Consider the following 18,803-nt stretch of genomic DNA (forward strand, 5'->3'; position numbering starts at 1 on the left):
TAATTATTACAACTATATTTATTTTCATTCATGCTCCTTTCTGAAATAGTACGTTTACGATTAAAGGAATTTTGAAAAACATATCAAGGAGCTGAATAAGAGTCATAACATGTAGTGTTAATAAAAAATGGTTTACAAACTAATAATCTCTAGTTATCGTTCATTGTGTGCCCGGTATGCACTTTATATAGAGCAGTGAGCTAATAGCCTACTATAGATCGTGACTAATACACAACTGCGTTACGTTACCTCCTAGGACATGTCGACGCCGCCTTTTATGGCGTATTAATAAAAGTTTACTCTCCAAATTCCGCAACGTCTGGTCCTCGGACTGAAGTGACGTAACGAGAAGCGCGTCCCCGCAACCGCTGACCAATGAGCGTTGCTTTATGCAAATGAGCTCTCGCAGGTTCGGAGTACTGTGTTTTTGCGCGCTCCCTCCCGCTCACAGTTACTACAGACCTTCTAAACCTGAACACACGCACCGTTATCATTCACTCCGACCCCAAGAGACGCAGCAAACATGAGCAAAACGCGCGTCTAGCCTCGTTTGAACGATAAAAGAAGAGTTTATTCTGACCTGAACTCGGATTTTGCTTCTCACTGGAGTTATTAAAGAGCGGAGGACGCGCAAGATGAAGTACAAAGTAAGTGGCTCTTCATTCATGAGCGCTATTTCCGTAAACTATACTTCAAACTCATCTGCTAACTAGTGTTATATAGGTAGAAATTACATGTACGTCATTCTACCAGGGTTTAGTGTGACTTTTAAAAGAAAGAGCATCTGTTATTGAACTGTAACGTTAGCAGACGAGGATCTGTTATTGAATCTGTTGTGATGGATGGATAGATAGATAGATAGATAGATAGATAGATAGATAGATAGATAGATAGATAGATAGATAGATAGATAGATAGATAGATAGATAGATAGATAGATAGATATATAAATAGATAGATAGATAGATATATAAATAGATAGATAGATAGATAGATAGATAGATAGATAGATAGATAGATAGATAGATAGATAGATAGATATATAAATAGATAGATAGATAGATATATAAATAGATAGATAGATAGATAGATAGATAGATAGATAGATAGATAGATAGATAGATAGATAGATAGATAGATAGATATGTAGAAATTACATGTACATCATTTAATGAGGGTTTTGTGTGACTTTTTAAAATGAAAGAGCATCTGATATTGAATCTGTTGTGATAGATAGATAGATAGATAGATAGATAGATAGATAGATAGATAGATAGATAGATAGATAGATAGATAGATAGATAGATAGATTAGCAGTATTAGTAGTAGATTACTAGTATGTCAAATATGTAGAAATTACATGTACATCATTTTACGAGGGTTTTGTGTGACTATATAAATGAAGGAGCATCTGTTTTTTAACTCTTGAGATAGATAGATAGATAGATAGATAGATAGATAGATAGATAGATAGATAGATAGATAGATAGATACCATGTACATCATTCTAACAGGGTTTTGTGTAACTAAAACGAAAGAGCACCTTTTATTGAGAAAGATGAATAGCACACACAATATATAAAGGTGTATACACATTGAAGTATTAACGGACATGCTATTTATTATTAGGAAAGGCAGCAGAGAATGGGATGAAAGCATCTTGCCCTTTTAAAAGCAGTACTGTTTCACTAGTTAAATACTCCTTAACTTGGCAACCGGCTGGCTCCGGCTCTGAACAGCAGTAATTTGTGTGTGTAACCAACCATGCATTTATTGGATGACTGGTATGACCCAAAAGCAAAGTGCAGATCGCATCATTTATTACGACCGTGCCACAAAAGCACTCTTTGAGCTCTATTGTAGCGAGACTTGTAATAAATGATGTGATTTACACTGAGCATTTTCAACTCAGGTTACGCGGAGCCCACTTGACGATATATGGGGCCATTCATTAGCCCCGTCTCCAGCCCCTTTTCCAATTCGAGCCTCCCTGTGATTGTGTAATGTGACGTTTTAAAGCAAACAGCACGCATTTTGTTCAGGGTAACAGGGTTGCTGTTATACTGAGTGTTCCTGGTGGAGGCTGGAAATAAAACCACTCCGGGATTTTATGTACATGTTCGTGTTTGATTTGTGTAAAGTTTGCTCTTTACACTGCTGTGGTTGTGCCTCAGAGGGTTTGTTTTGGAAATGATGAATGGACTTATTAATGAATATTTTATACATGTTTACAGCATGTCTGTTATTGTCGACATTCATTAATAAAGCAATCATTCACTTAGAAATTAAATATATGTAAATTCAGTCATCATTTAGTCGTCCTTTGTGTTTCTTTTTCTATTCAACACAAAAGAAGATATTTTGGAAAATGTTGAAAACCTGTAACCATTTACCTTTATAGTATTTTTTTTCATTGAAAGTCAATGGTTACAGGTTTTCAGCTCTCTTCAGAATATCATCTTTAGTTCAAAGAAGAGAATAAAAGGTTTAAAACCACTCCATGGAGAGTAAGCAGTGTGTAAATGTTCATTTTTGAGGGAACTACCCCTTTTAAGCTGTTGTTATCATTCTTGAGTTGATAATATTTCCCTCCTATGAAGAACTCAAGAACTGAATCAGTCCTATAAATGGACTAATGCATTTAGATGATTCAATCACTTTTTTTTCATTAACACTTTCAAGACTTTTAGTAAATGATGGCGGTAACACTTTACAATTAGGTTGTCAATGTTAATGTATTTACTAACATCATCAAACAATGAACACCATATTCATTACAGTATTAGGGCTACACAATATTTTTTTATTCTGCAATATATATTGCAATGCGAATACAATTTCATCAGATGACTTGAATAACTATTTGGATAGAATTCATCATTTTAGATTGACTTGGATGATTCTGCAGGGCAGTGCATTTGCATAGAATATAAGAAACAAATCTACAAACGTACACTAAAAAAAAGATTTTTGCAAAATTGTTGCAAAATTATTTATATGGGTTGAATTTAATCAAACAAATTAAATTTTGTAGTTTTCAACTTAATCTGTGTTTAAATTTATGTTTACAAGCATGTATTTGGTTTTAATAATGCATTTAAAAATGTTGATCTATGATTAAGAGTGTTATACAAGAGCACTCAAAATTACTTTTGATGCTTATTTTTTTTGACTAATTTTTAAAAATTAAATAATGAATTAATTTTTACTTTTTATTATTAGTTTTTTGTATTTATTTAATTTATTTATTCAGTTTTATTTTACTTAATCATAAAATAAAAATATTTATTCAGGAATAAAATAAAAATATTTATTTATAAATAAAAAAATATGTATTTATTAATAAAATAAAATAATTATAAATAAAATAAAAACATTCTTAATAAAGAAAATAAAAACATTTATAAATAAAACAAAAACATTTATTTATTAATAAAATAAAAATATTTATAAATAAAATAAAACATTTCTAATTAAAAAAAAATAAAAATATATTTATTTATAAATAAAAAAACATTTATTAATAAAATAAAACATATATAAATATAATAAAACATTTCTTAATAAATAAAATAAAAACATTTATTTATTAAAAAAATACAAAATATTTATAAATAAAGTAAAAAACATTTCTTAATAAATAAAATAAAACATTTATTTAGAAATAAAATACAAAATATTTATAAATAAAGTAAAAAAAACATTTCTTAATAAATAAAATAAAAACATTTATTTAGAAATAAAATAAAAAAATTTATTTATTAATAAAATGACAATGAACAATACATTTAATACAGTATTTAATAATCTTTATTAATGTTAATAGAAATAAAGTTCATGTTAACAGTGCATTAACTACTATTAACAAGCTTGAATTTGGTTTTAATAATGCATTATTAAATGTCGAACTATGATTAACAAATGCTGTACAAGAGCACTCAAAAGAGGATTTTGCTGCTTGTTCAAACTGCATATTTAAAATGAGCTAAAACAACACAACTCTTGAGATTTATGTTGGACAACTTAATTGTTTTATGTTCAATCCACTTACATTTGTTATTAACTTAATCAATTTGTGCCATTTTACAGTGCATAGTTCATTATTAGTTCCTGCTAGTAAATACATTAGCTAATGGAACCTTGCTTTGTGTGATTGTATGGCTTTAGAATACTTGAAAAATAGTGCATAAGTTGGTAACACTTTAATTTAGGTCACAATTCACAGTATTAACCACCAATGACTAAAACTACAAGCTTAATTATGTTTATTAATAGTTAATAAGGTAAAAGTTGGGTTTAGGTTGGGGTAGGATTAGGGATTCAGAATAAGTTCACACTTTATAACCACTAATGAACAGTTAATATCTTAATAATAGGCAGTTAATAGGCCAGTAGTTAATAAACTAAAGTGTTACCCATAAGTTTTATTAAGTTCTTTTATAGTACGTCATAGCTTCACAGTTTCAAAGCCCATTCTCTATATACATTTTGACCACATTCGGCTTTTGTGTAAAACAGACAGTGACAGTTTTCCCAGCTGATTTTGTTCGGGGTGCTCAAAACTTTGGCCAAGTCTGTTCTTCCAATCCAAGTATACACGCAGCGTGGGGGAGCTTTTCATTGAAGAGAAACTCAGCTCTTGTGTGTTCAGTTCACATTTGCATAGTCTTTGAGGCTCTCAGGCCTTTGGGAAGATTTGCTTCCTACTTTGGTAGGAGGATCGAGCGGCTCTTCCTGAATGGAATGCTTTTGTCTGCTTCACACTATCTGGGGAATGTGGAGTACTTGGCAAGACTCGAGCTGTTAGAGCGTATCAGACAGTTTGGATTCCTCTACAGTATGGCAATGAGCCTTGCCGTCTCTCGCAATTAAAGCTTAAAAATGAACAGTTGAGGTTTTCTTTTTTAAATATATACTACATAATGTTTAACAGAGCAAAGATTTTTTCACATTAAAAACTTGCTGGATAAGTTGGCGGTTCATTCCGCTGTGGCAACGCCAGATTAATAAAGGGACTAAGCCGACAAGAAAATGAATGAATGAATGAGATTTTTTCACACTATTTCCTATAATATTTTTTCTTCTGGAGAAAGTCTTATTTGTTTTATTTTGGCTAGAATTAAAGCAGTATTTAATCATTTAAAAACATTTGAAGGTCAATATAATTAGCCCCTTAAGCAATGTTTTTTGATTGTTTACAACCATTGTTGACTTGCCTAATTACCCTAACTTGCCTTATTAACCTAGTTAAGCCTTAAATGTCACTTTAAGCTGAGTATCTCGAAAAATATCTAGTAAAATCTTATGTACTGTCACCATGGCAAAGATAAAATAAAACAGTTATTAGAAATTAGTTATTAAAACTATTATGATTAGAAATGTGTTCTTTGCACTAAACTGAAATTATAGTTAATTTCTATAAGTTCTCATTTTGTTTCTAACTAATAAGTCAGGTTAGTGTAATTGTGAATTTTTTTTTTTAAGTCAGGGTAATGTAATTTGTTGATAATGTCAATGTAAATTTTATTACTTAAACCCTTTTTCTATTTTAAGAACTAAATAATTTAGTGCAGACAGTATGTGTTATTAATAAGTTATAATGAGAAATGTTTAAGTTGCTTTAACTTATAAAAAAAAGTTCAAAATACAAACAAACTTGTTTTAATGTCAGTTACATGTATTTACTTTATTTAGCAAAAACAATTAATATGTAGCTAATTTAAATGTAATTTATTTAAGTGTATTTTTTTCTATTCTCAAAATAAGGCTCTTTTGCTCAGTAAGGCTTATTTTGTTTGATTAGAAGTACAGTTAAAATTTGGTTTATTCCTTACAATAAAAAATGAAATTTTTATATAAATATTTAAATGACCTTTAAATTAATTTTAAGCATCAATACTTCAGTTTTTAGTCTCACATGATACTTCAAATATAAGCTAATTTGCTTCAAGAAACATTTCTTATTATTATCATCAATTTTTTAAATAGTTGTGCTGCTTAATGTTTTTAAATCCATGTCTTTGATTAAGGAAAAATTCATATAAATTATACATTAATTAGAATTAAAATATAAGATTTTAAAATGTGTATTTAGCAATAATTAGTACAAAATTATATTTACATTTACATTTAGTCATTTAGCAGACGCTTTTATCCAAAGCGACTTACAAATGAGGACAAGGAAGCAATTTACACAACTAAGAGCAAATACTTATTTATACAATTTTAATTTTTATTTTTATTTATACAATATTTATATATTTATACAATTAGATTTTTTCTCCATGCAAATAGAATAAATGCAGATCAAAATTTAAAAACTTTATTATTTGTAATACAAAAAATAAGTTTTTAATGGTCTTTAATTAACCCTTTATTCATTTAACTTTTGGAGTGAAATAAAACCCATATTTTTCTTGTGTGCATTAAACCCTCTAACTTTAGAGTAACTTCAGAGTAGTTTCATCTAGTTACAAAGTACATCCAAACAGATCCTGTTTCCTTGTATCTTCAGTTGACATAGAGATCCTTTGTTTTGCTGGCATTTCTGAAACTTTTAAAGCATCTCTTAGAGACTGGTTTACTTTGTGGATGAGCTGATCCATGGGGTATTTGAGGGTCAGGGTAACAGGAGCAAACTAGTCACTCTGTTGTTGTTCCTGACACACAGCAACTGATGTACATTAGTTGACACAAGTGACACACAGGCCTTATAACTAATCCGTCAAAGACCACAAACAGCTGACAGAAAAACACAGCCCAGCCTTACTCGGTTTAGAGATTTCTTTAACTAAATTCTTTTTGGGGAATATCAAGAAATGTCAGTTGTTGTTTTCTTTACATTTACATTACTTTTATTTGTTTTGTGATGAATATTGTCTTTATATAGACCTACACAAGCAAGCTGTTTTATTTTGCTGTCTTTTCTCATTTTTAATTTAATTAATTTTTCTTTTTTATTATTTGTTTTTGTAAGTTTTTTATTGAATTATTTAATATTTATTTTTTTATTTATTTGTATTTTATACTTTCAATTTTAATTTATTTATATATTTATTTGTTTAACTTATGTATGTATAAATAAAATAAAATATTTATTTATAAATTAAATTAAAAAAAATATTTATATGTAGAATACAATAAAAATGCTTATTTAGAATTAAAATAAAATTATTTATTTATTTATAAATGAAATAAAAACATTTATAAAAATTAAATTAAAATTAAATAAATTAATAATTAAAATAAAATTAATTTAATTTAATTTAATTGTATTAATGTTTTTTTATTTAATTTATGAATAAATAAAAGATTTTATTTTAATTCTAAATATTTATTTTAATATTTTAATTAAATTAAATTTAATTAAATATGACTCCTTATATTAAGATGGCTTCCAGTTTTAACATTGTTAGCTTGGCATTGACAATGGACAATGGCCTTTATTCTTCAGTAAATGGCTTGTTACTTGATCGCACTTGTGTCATTTTGATTTCTGAGAGACATTTCTTCAGTGATTTTAATATTTGTGATTATTTATTTTGGTTGACACACCTTTTGGACTGTTTTAAAGGCGCATTGACCATTTGATTGCTTTTTTGGATATCAAGCAAGGGCTTCATACAGCCATGAAGGCAAGTGCTGTTGTTAGTTAAATATTAAGTTCTCACCAGAGCTGTTTTTTCCACCTTTGGAGCCTTGAAGACACTAAACAGACCTCAACTTGTAGTCTCAAAGTTCACACGGTCCACATCTTGACGTCACACATCAAAGGTCATTCAGAAACCCAGCCTGTGGACGTCAGTTATGCTTTCCAACAGGTGCACAGGTGCGAGAAGATACACAAGACGTAAATAATCCCCAAACAAGCAGGCCTGTACGCCCTCTTATTAGATTTCAGAGCGTTTCTAACAGACCTGGGAACAGTATGAGATTGTTACATAGATTTTTTTCTTCAGGAGCACATCGAAACAAGAGTAGACCCCACCTTTTTGTGCACCCAGACACACTCAAACGTCTGTACCCTGCTTTCTTTTCACTCTTATGTAACTGTGGCACAAATAGCCTGACGGGCACAAAGAACTGATTAGGTGAAGTAAACGTTCGGGTGTTTTTTTTTTTGAGTCTCTCCCCAGGCTGTAATCCAAGTCAGGGTTTTGTTTGGAAATGTACATTGTTTGGAATCTGGCGGAAGGGGGAGTATAGGGGGTTACCCCAGTAAAATGAAAAGAAATGGGAAATACAAGAATGTGAGACTGAAAACAGGGGGATTTTGTTATTTGTAGTTACCATGAAGGATTCTTGTGTACACATATATTGCTAAAATTTTTTTAAAACAGATTGTTGGAGTATGTTTCGCAAAACAAATGCTATTTTAAAGGGATTATGATAAAGCCGACATTTTAATTGCAATTTTATTAAATTTTTTATTGCAATTTATTTTAATAATTTTATTGCATTTATTTTTTAATATAAAAATAAAATATTTAAATTCATTAAGCATCATTATTCAACTGTTCAGTTTACTATATACTTCAAAAATATAAGCTAATTTGCTTCAATAAATATTTCTTATTATTATATTATTTTAAACAGTTGTGCTGCTTAATTTTTTAAAACCATGTCTTTGATTAATAAAAGTTGAAAAGAATTGTGATTAATTTAAATGAAAAATATATAATATATAATTTATATATCATTTTAAATTTTAATAAATATTTAAAATATATAATATACAAGAAAATATTTAATGTTTAATGAAGTTTAAACACATATTATTGAAGTATGCTTTACAAAAATGCTATTTTATAAAGCTGAACGATATTGGAAAAAGCTAACATTTTTATTGCAATGAAAAAATGTTAAACGCTTATTAAATTTCATCTTTAAATTCATTTTAAGCATCATACTTTTAAGTAAAACCAATCGCATAATTTCAGCTGTCATGAACCCAGTAGAATCATATGGATTACTTTAAACGATTCACAGATGCTTGAAAACGACCACAACATTGTAAAAAAAATCTGACAAAAAGCCACGTCAAATGTTTTTTTATGTTACTTTAACTCACTTTAATAAGTTAATCAGGTTTCAAGTATTTATTTTATTATTACACAAAGTTTAAATTAATACTGTTAGTCAGGTTGACTGAGAGATTGCTAAAAAAAAAGAAAAAAAAAATAGGACAACAGGTTATTTAATAATTTACATGTGTTCATCTAAACGAGAAAGATTTAAACATGGACCAGTTTGAAGGCGAGCAAATTATGAGATAATTTATCATATCATTAACTATTCTTTTAATGAAAAAGTTCATTCCTGAGCCTGTTGAAAAGTTATTAAATGCTAAAAAGAACTCATTGAAAGGACTTTACGTTCTTGAGGATCTATTGGAGAACATTGGAGTATGAAGACATTTTTGTGTGTGTGTGAGTCTGTATATGCATGTGTTTGGTTTGTGTGTGTGTGTCGGGGTGGTATTGTGCATAAAGAACACTTCTCAGCAGGCATTCCACATTCCCCAGGGTAAGAACAAGGGCTATTCAGAGAGCAGGTCTCAACCAGCGCTCCGCGGCACAGAACAGCCCTGTACGAAACACACGGACAAAGAAAAAAGACTATTCTGAAGGAGCCGAGAGACCTCCTGCATATATGAATAGGCTGTTCATTCATAGTTCAAACTACTCATTTTAAATGAGTTGAAACAACACAATTCTTGAGGTTTTCTGGGGGAACAACTTGATTGTTTTGTTCAATACCACTAAAATTTGTAAAAACTAATAAGTTAGCTTAATTCCTTCATGTTGTTTAACACAAATTGATTAAATTAACTTAATTGGTAACAATTAAGTTGTCCCTAAAAAAAACTTACGAATTGTGTTGTTTCAACTCTTTTTAAATAAGTAATTCGAACAAGCAGCAAATGAGTAGCATTTCGTCGCGTTGAGTGTGTGGTCGAATTCTTGCCTGAATGCATTCATATCTTATGATATTGCATGGATTTGTGCGCATCTCAGGATTACCATCATTTTTCAGTCATAAAAAATGGAATATTTCCGTCACGCATTTCTAGAGCTGATGCAGATGATGCACATAAATGCTTTGTTTACTCCCAAATGAAAGGTAAACCGTTTTAGATTGATCCGTTTGAAGATGGTTGACCTTTTTTGGTGATTTAGAGTGATCTTCTGACATGACAAACTCGGATAAGAGGAACTTTGACAGCTGCAAATAATTGCGATATGATAGCAGTGGACTGTTTCCTCTTGAACTGTGGATCTTTACTATGGTCATCACTAGATATAGATTGACCTCATGCTCAACTTCTGCTATTGACGCTAATGGAAAATTGTGCATGCATGTGTCATTCATTGATAATGTTGTTCATATACAATTTAATTTATTTTAGCATTTGTTTAATTTAGTTTTTACTAAATATTCTATTTATTTATTGTGTACTCTTTTTACAAATATATTTATATTGTTTAACAAAATACTAAACTGTATTTATACAAAATATAAATAACTTTTTAAAACTCTTTTTATATAATTTGCATGCAAATTTTATGCGTAGTTTATTTAGCATTTGTTTGTCTTTTACTAAATAAATTATTTAATTAATCTGACTGATTTTGTACTTTAATGGTAAATATATTTTAGAAATATTTTAATCATTTATTTTGTGTTTTTTTAAATACTAAACTGTATTTATTTAAATATAAAATACTTTAAGCATTTTGTAGTGTGCATGCATGTGTCATTCACTGAAAATGTATAGTTCATTTGTAATTTAGTTTAATTTAGCATTTGTTTAATTTTTCTTTTTACAAAATTCTATTAATTAATTTTTTTTGGACAAATTTTCAACTTTTTTACTTTAATTATATTTTGAAATATATATGAATGATGAATTTTGTATTTAATAAAAATACAAAACTGTATTTATGCAAATTCAGAATTCTTTCTATTTAACTTTTGTCAAACTATTTTATTTTGTAGATTTTTTACAAAGTAATTTTTTTTACAAAGTAAAGTTTTTTGACAAATTTTCTATTTTTACTTTCATATTTTTTTAAATATGTATGTATATTTATTTATTTTTTATTTTTTATGAAACTGTATTTATGCAAAAAATTAATTTCTTTTTTACCTTTTTATACACTTGCATGCATGTGTCATTGATTGAAAATATTGTGATTTAGTTTAATTTAGCATTTGTTTAATGAGGTTTTTACTAAATATATTTTAGAAATATTTTCATTCATTTACTTTTTAGAAAAAAATACTTAACTTCATTTATACAAAATATAAATGAATGTAACCTTTTTATACTTATTTTAATATGTTTTAATATTAATATTTTACTATGTTTATTAATTGAAAAATTGTTGACATGCAATTTTGTTTTATTTAGCATTTTTTACAAAATAATAATTTTTTGTTGAATTTATTTGATAAATTTTCAACTTTTTTACTAATTTTTTTTTAAATATGTATATTTATTTAGTTATTTATTAATAAAATACTAAACTGTATTTATGCAAAACATAAATGATTTTTTTAACCTTTTTATATATTTGGTTGTAAGATGCATGCAAAATATAAATTTAAATTTAATTTTTACCTTTTTTAAATACTTGCTATACACATCGTAACATGCATCTAAAAAAATCCTGGACAAAATATTACATTTTAAATGCCTGCATGAGAGAATTTGATACATCATGCACTACATTTCCCTTTTAAAGCCTTTTTTTTACAATTTCCTGGTTGACTGAAAAAATAACAGGTGCTGTTTTTCTAGCCCGTCTTGTGACACATGGCGTTTTCTGATGACATATGTTTTTCTCCTTCATTTAGACATGTCAAAGCACAACGCATTTGCCCTATTGACCCGAAATCCTTTGAAAGTAATTTACAGCAAACTCATGCACCGCTTATCTGCGCAGGACCACTGCAGCCTTCCTTGAGAAGTGTGAAATTGAGATGACACTTGAGGGTGTATTTCCCACTCTTGAAGGGCCGCCCCTGCTGTGACATCATAAATCTAGCACACATTCGAACCACTCGTCGCTTTAGGGGGGAATTATGTCTTAAACTGTCTCAAACTGGATGGATGAACCCGGTTACCTCTTTGTCCGTTTACACTGCCTGCTTCAGTATTTACTGGCCCACTGGTGTGAAATACACACAGTTCTTGCACAAAACACAAACACTGCTTACAAATGCTGCATTATGTGCTGTTAGTGGGGATTTTTAGCTACCTGATAATGAGGTAACACCTCGACCAGTGTTCATTTAGAGGGAATGTTTGCATCAAAATTATATATTCAAAACTAGGGATAAACGATCTATCAGCAATATTGGTATTAGCATAAATTGGATAAATTATGATTTTTTTCTGACACTTTAATTTTGGGGTTTGAAAAAAAGATTATTAAAACATAAAAAAAAATAATAATAATAATAATTATTATTATTATTATAAAATAATATTAATAATAATAATACTGATAATGATAATAATAATTATAATAATAATTATAATAATAATAAATTAGGGCATCAGAAATGCAATATGAGAAATGCTAATTGCTGAGATTCTTCAGTGCGGAAATAAAAACATAATAAATTTCATACATTTTTCATGCATTAGCATTTGATTGATAATTTTTAAAAATAAATTAATAAATATTTTTCTAATTTTAGTAATTTCTGCCAGTTTATTCACTTTAAGGTTAAAAAAAGAATATTACGATTATTAAAAGATCCAAATATGATGATTATTATATTAAAATCATATTATCATATTAAGACACTGGCACTTTATCATATTTACAAGCTTTTTGCACTATACAGTTATGCATCTGCACAACTCTGATTTGCACTCCTTGCCATGCGCCCTTATGTGTAATTGTATTGTTTACCATTTTTATTTTAACTTATATTTTAGATTATATGCGTGTTTGTATTTATTGTAATTGTAACCTTTTGAGTTCTACTTTTTGTATTAATATTATATGTTAGGCACCTATAGGTCTGAGAGTAACGCAGTTTCGATTCTCTGTATGTCGATTCTAACATGTGGTTGAATTGAAAATAAAGCTGACTTTGGCTTTAAAAAGATCCAAAAATGATCATGACTAATAATAATTATTATAATAATGATGATGATGATGATGATGAGGGCATCAGAGATGCAATATGAGAAATGCAAAATATTGACATGCAGAAATAAAGCGCAGAAATAAAAACAGAAAATTTCATATCAAGATTTATATTTACCAGCCCATAAATCCCTGATCAGCTTCTAAAATTACATAGTTATCAGTAGAGCCAGATGAAATCTGCGGACATATTTTTCTATTTTTGTGCAGAATTTTGTTAAAAATCTGCGGATTTAGGCAGATGGATTTTGGGAGTATCATATCACCAAGTATTAGTATCACCAAAACCTTAATATATGAAAATAAAAGTAATACATTTTTAACTTGTACTGAATGTTTACAGTGCATATCCAATTAGATCCACTCTATTTGGTAAAACAAAGCAAGTCTCTCATTTAATATATCTACTAAAAAACTAAAAGAATGGTCAGTACTGACAGCAAGCAACATAAACAAACAGAACAAAGCAAGGGTCAAACACACCAAGGCAAGGCAAAGGAAAGGCATTGTAATGTTCACAATTAAGTATAACAAAATTCTGAACAGCTTCAGCTGTGTGTGTTGGCAATCAGCAGAAAAACGGAACAGGTGTGAGTGTGTGGTGCACAACAGGAGTTGTAGTCCATATGGTGACAGATGTGAATTATCATGCATTAGTCCTCAATTAATGGTTTATTCGACTACTGAATAGATTTTCATTCATTTATTTTGTCATATCTGCCAGTCTATTCACTTTGGAAACATCAAAATGCAAGGCAATTTTAAAACACATTAGTTACGAAGAATACATTTTTTTTTTTGGTCAGTGTGTGTAATTTATACACAAGTTCACACATGCTTCTCAATTTAATATTAAACCAAACCTTACAGTAAATTATCTAAAGTTGTTCTGCTTTTTGTTTAAAAAGTCATTCATTTTAGTAAACGACACATGCCATTTCAGAGTAAACAGAATGTGGTTTTGATCATCTGTCATGTATTTCTCCATCTGCAGGATGTGTACAGTTATGAAACCAGCAGTAGTTGTTTTGAGATGTTATAAGGGTGGCACAGAACTTTCTAATTGCGAAACAACACTGCGGTTGTTTTATTTAGCCGTTAAGATGCTAAATTGGCCTTTTATTGGACTGATTAGATGCACAAATGTCATTACATTGCAGCAAGCTAGATCTTGTTTCAGTAATGATGCTCAAAGCTTGCCAGATTGTTTACCACTTAAGTTTCGCCCACTAAAAACTACCTCTAAAATCGTGCAGTTGCTCAGAAATGCTAGTGCGGTTTAAAGGTGTTAAAGGAAAAGCCTGCTCTGTATGATTAGGGGTTGAGGTTGTGATGTTGGCTGGTATGTGTGTGTGTTTGTTGTGTTTGTTGGCTGGTTGGTGGGCGGGGGGTTTTTGCTGGTGTTGTCAGCGTTTAGTGTGGGCGATCACTGATTCACAGTGCTGAGGAAAAAGAAGGGATGATGAAAACTGACTTCATGACATTACTGAAATGAGATAACTCTCTTTGGTGTGTCGTCCAGTCTTTTATTGATTGTACAGTGTGTAAAGTGAAACATGGCATGATTGCGAGACCACCGTCATAGTCAGCACCATACAATCAGACCCTCGGTGGGAGTTTCCAGGATGTCAGAGCGCAAAACCACCAAGATTTTAAAACGGTTTACACTCATGCACAATCTATGGCTACAAATTAGATTTCATTCTACTCAGAATCATTCATTTATTCATTCATTTGTGTGCATTTGTTCATTTATTTATTTATTTATTTATTTATTTATTTGTGTTTGTTCATTTATTTATTTATTTATTTGTGTTTGTTCATTTATTCATTTATTTATTTATTTATTTATTTATTTATTTATGTGTTCGTTCGTTCAGTCATTCCTTCATTTATTTATTTATTTATTTATTTATTTATTTATTTATGTGTTCGTTCGTTCAGTCATTCCTTCATTTATTTATTTATTTATTTATTCATTTATTTATTTATTTATTTATTTATTTATTTATTTATTTATGTCCGTTCATTCATTCATTCATTCATTTATTTATTTATTTATTTATTTATTTATTAAAAATTATTTATTTGTGTTTGTTCGTTCATTCATTCATTTTTTCATTAATTTATTTTTTCATTTATTTATTTATTTATTTATTTATTTATTTATTTATTTATGTGTTCGTTCATTCATTCATGTTGAAAATAAATGAGTGATTTGAACTTGAACGTATAATTGACAGAATCGTAGAAATGCTGGATTAAGATCGTCTAGAGGGTTGAATCGAGATCGCGATCTTTTTACGATTAATTGTGCTGCTCTTAATAATAAAGTGCTGCTCTTAATAATAAAGAGACCACTTCTCTTTGGATTTACTGGATAAATTAGGTAAAAATGTTAATTTGTGTTATTTTATTAAAGACAACATTTCCCTTCGAATTTCTATTATTGTCCCTTAAAGTTTTTGTTTTTAATAACTCAGATATAATAACTCAACACTATAATTCTAACTATGATAACTCTGGCTACGCAGTGGCGCAGTAGGTAGTGCTGTCGCCTCACAGCAAGAAGGTCGCTGGTTCGAGCCTCGGCTGGGTCAGTTGGCGTTTCTGTGTGGAGTTTGCATGTTCTCCCTGTGTTCGCGTGGGTTTCCACAGTCCAAAGACATGCGGTACAGGTGAATTGTGTAGACTAAATTGTCCGTAGTGTATGTGTGTGAATAAGTGTGTATGGATGGATTTCCCAGAGATGGGTTGCAGCTGGAAGTGCATCCGCTGTGTAAAACATGTGCTGGATAAGTTGAGGGTTCATTCTGCTGTGTCAACCCCGATTTAATAAAGGGACTAAGCCGAAAAGAAAATGAATGAATGAATGAATGAATAACAACTCAAAAACAAAAGGGCATTTCATTTATTTATGACTAAAAATCTGAGTTATTCCACCTTATATTAATTTCTTAACTCTTCGAATGACATTTTTATTTTATATATAGTATTTGTAAGAAATTTTACTAGTAAAAATAAATTACTAACTGTTATTGTCACACACATAGCTGTAAATCATTTAATATAATCAGTATAAATTAGTAACATAACTGTAAATTATATAATAATATCAATATATGTTATTTTCAACACTAGTTATTATAATTTAAAAACTATAACATGGCTAAATTACAATTGCAGCATGAATATTTAATCACTATATAATCTACATTTTAATGGTCAAATCAATAGTAATATCTGAATCATAATAAAAAATACTATGCAAACAGCTTGCTTACATTTTCATTAGGCGCATATATATATATATATATATATATATATATATATATATATATATATATATATATATATATCCCTTACACCTTTTCATATGCAGTTCAACATAGTCATTGAATTCAATGTATTTGCCATAAATATTAAGTATACACACCGTATGTCAATGAAAAATGAGAGCTTTAAATTCACATTGTTGCATAACATTTCATTGACAGTTCCTCAATCTCTTTTAATGCATCTTCTATAGCTTCTACTGTTTTAATGTCTGACTTACTGTATGTCAGCGAGCATTGACTGATCACTCTATTGTTTGTATGAAATCCCTGATCACGTTTTGCTGCTATTATTATCATCGGCTGCTTGCTAAAGGTGGTTTACTTGTAGGTAAACTCCCATGCAAGAGCCTTCCATCAAATCTTGACGCACTTCATTGTAAATAGTTACAAAGAAAAACAAACTACCTCAAGAATTATCTAAAGTAAACAGTGTTTTTAAAGCCAGTCCTGTTCATTACACGCCACACGACGACAGCCAAGTTGAGTCATGGAGTCTGTATTAGAGTCATTACGGTAATTATCTTCTATATTTACTCCAGTGAAATGAGGGTAAAAGGTGCTGGTTCACCAGTCCTGCCCAAACCGCCCTCCCTCCAGGGGAACGTGAGCTGGCCTTATTTCTATTAGACTGGAGGAACACACCACTTTTCGCATGGTAGGGGGTTTGCATTTTAGCCGAGACCATTTAATGAGGTCTGTTTGCGTAGTGCTTTTTTGTTTTTGCACCCTCAGGGCTCAGTTTTTTGGTGACTTTGGCTGAGATTCTTTTCTCTAGTGTGTTTTGGCGGGCTCGATTACTTACTTAGTTACATAATCAAGCTTGATGGTTTTTCTGGGGCAAAGCCAGAAACCACCCAATGAGAGTGCAGTTAAGAACGGACTGCTTCTTGAACTGTTGTAATTTTGGTTGTGCAATGGTTTCAAGTTCTGTGTTGGTTAGCACGTTGTGTATTTCTATAGGGCTGATTTTATGAGCACAAACTGTCTCGCCACAGAAAAAAAACATCTTTATTTAGGACTGGATGAGTCATGAATTTCCCAAATAGGTCTCTGAGCTGAGGGATGATGTAAAGGCATTGCTCCAGGTGTGGATATAGAGAGCTAAAATAAGCCAAGATATTCAACTTGCATTGAATGATCTCAAACATTTGGAACAACACAGTATTTAACTGTAATATGAACTGTATTTTACTGTAGGACTGTTTTGCGGTATGTTACTGTATTTTAAAGTTCCATTATAAATACGGTCCTATTTTACAGTAAAGATATAAAATACTGTAAAAACATTTACAATCAGATATAATTTTTTAATACAGTAGTTTTGCTGTATTTGATTTACCGTAATTACTGGCAAACTGCTGTATCTGTAATATGAGCTGTGTTTTACTGTAGTTATGCGGTATGTTACTGTATTGTGCAGTAGTGAAAATGACTGTACATTTTACAGTAAATATATACAATACTGTAAATACATATACAGCCAGATAAATGGTGCTGTAAATGTAAATACAGTATCTTAGCTGTAATTGATTTACCATAAGTTACTATAGATTTTACAGGAATTTGTTAACAGTGAACTGTATTTTACTGTAGCACAGTTATGTGGTATGTTACTGTATTTTTAAAGGGTGAAAATTGTGAATTTTACAGTAAAGGTGTACAATACTTTAAATACAGCTAGATAAATAGTGCTGTAAATGTACGTACAGTATTTTTGCTGTAATTAATTTATTGTAAACTACTGGCAAACTGCTGTAAGTGTAATATGAACTATTTTACTGTAGGACTGCTACTATATTTTAAAGTTGCATTGTCAAAATAACTGTATATTTTACAGTAAAAACAAACAGTACTGTAAATACATAAACAGCTAGATAAATAGTGCTGTAAATGTAAATACAGTGTTTTTGCTGTAATTCATTTGCAGTAAACTACTGGCAAGCTGCTGTAAGTGTAATATGAACTATATTTTACTGTAGGAAAATTACTGTATATTTTACAGTAAAAACAAACAGTCTTGTAAATACATGTACAGCAAGATAAGTGGTGCTGTAAAAGTAAATATAGCATTTTTGCTGTAATTCATTTACAGTACGTTACTGTAGATTCTACAGGAAATTGTTAAAAATGTATGTGTGAAAATACTTTCTTATAATTTCGATAATTTCTTACAGCTAAAATAAAATACATTTATTTTTTTTTAACTCCATTTTAGTTAATATTGATCTATTTGCTACAACTGTAGTAGTAGGTACAATTCTTGCTTTTAATAAATCGTTAACTATGCCTCAATAAACTC

At 29.7% G+C, this 18,803-nt stretch overlaps 1 protein-coding gene and 1 long non-coding RNA gene across 3 annotated transcripts in view; one reads left to right on the forward strand and one right to left on the reverse strand.

The window, feature by feature from the left end:
- Positions 1-18,803, reverse strand: part of LOC137488460 (uncharacterized) — a 112,943-nt gene that overhangs the window by 51,572 nt on the left and 42,568 nt on the right. The window contains exon 1 of one of the 2 annotated variants that reach the window (XR_015516376.1): positions 250-363. The exons of the other annotated variant lie outside the window; for it this stretch is intronic. This is a non-coding gene — a long non-coding RNA (uncharacterized LOC137488460). Of the gene's footprint in view, positions 1-249; positions 364-18,803 lie in introns of those variants that run through there. 2 annotated transcript variants of the gene reach the window in all.
- nedd9 (neural precursor cell expressed, developmentally down-regulated 9) overlaps positions 494-18,803 on the forward strand; it is a 53,837-nt gene continuing 35,527 nt past the window's right edge. The window contains 1 exon segment of the mRNA NM_001077282.1: positions 494-647. Within this exon segment, the coding sequence (NP_001070750.1) occupies positions 636-647 (12 nt within the window). The 5' untranslated portion in view covers positions 494-635.

This window comes from Danio rerio, chromosome 19 (genome assembly GCF_052040795.2).
Source record: "Danio rerio strain M-AB ecotype USA chromosome 19, GRCz13ab, whole genome shotgun sequence".
NCBI classification, from domain to species: Eukaryota; Metazoa; Chordata; class Actinopteri; order Cypriniformes; family Danionidae; genus Danio; species Danio rerio.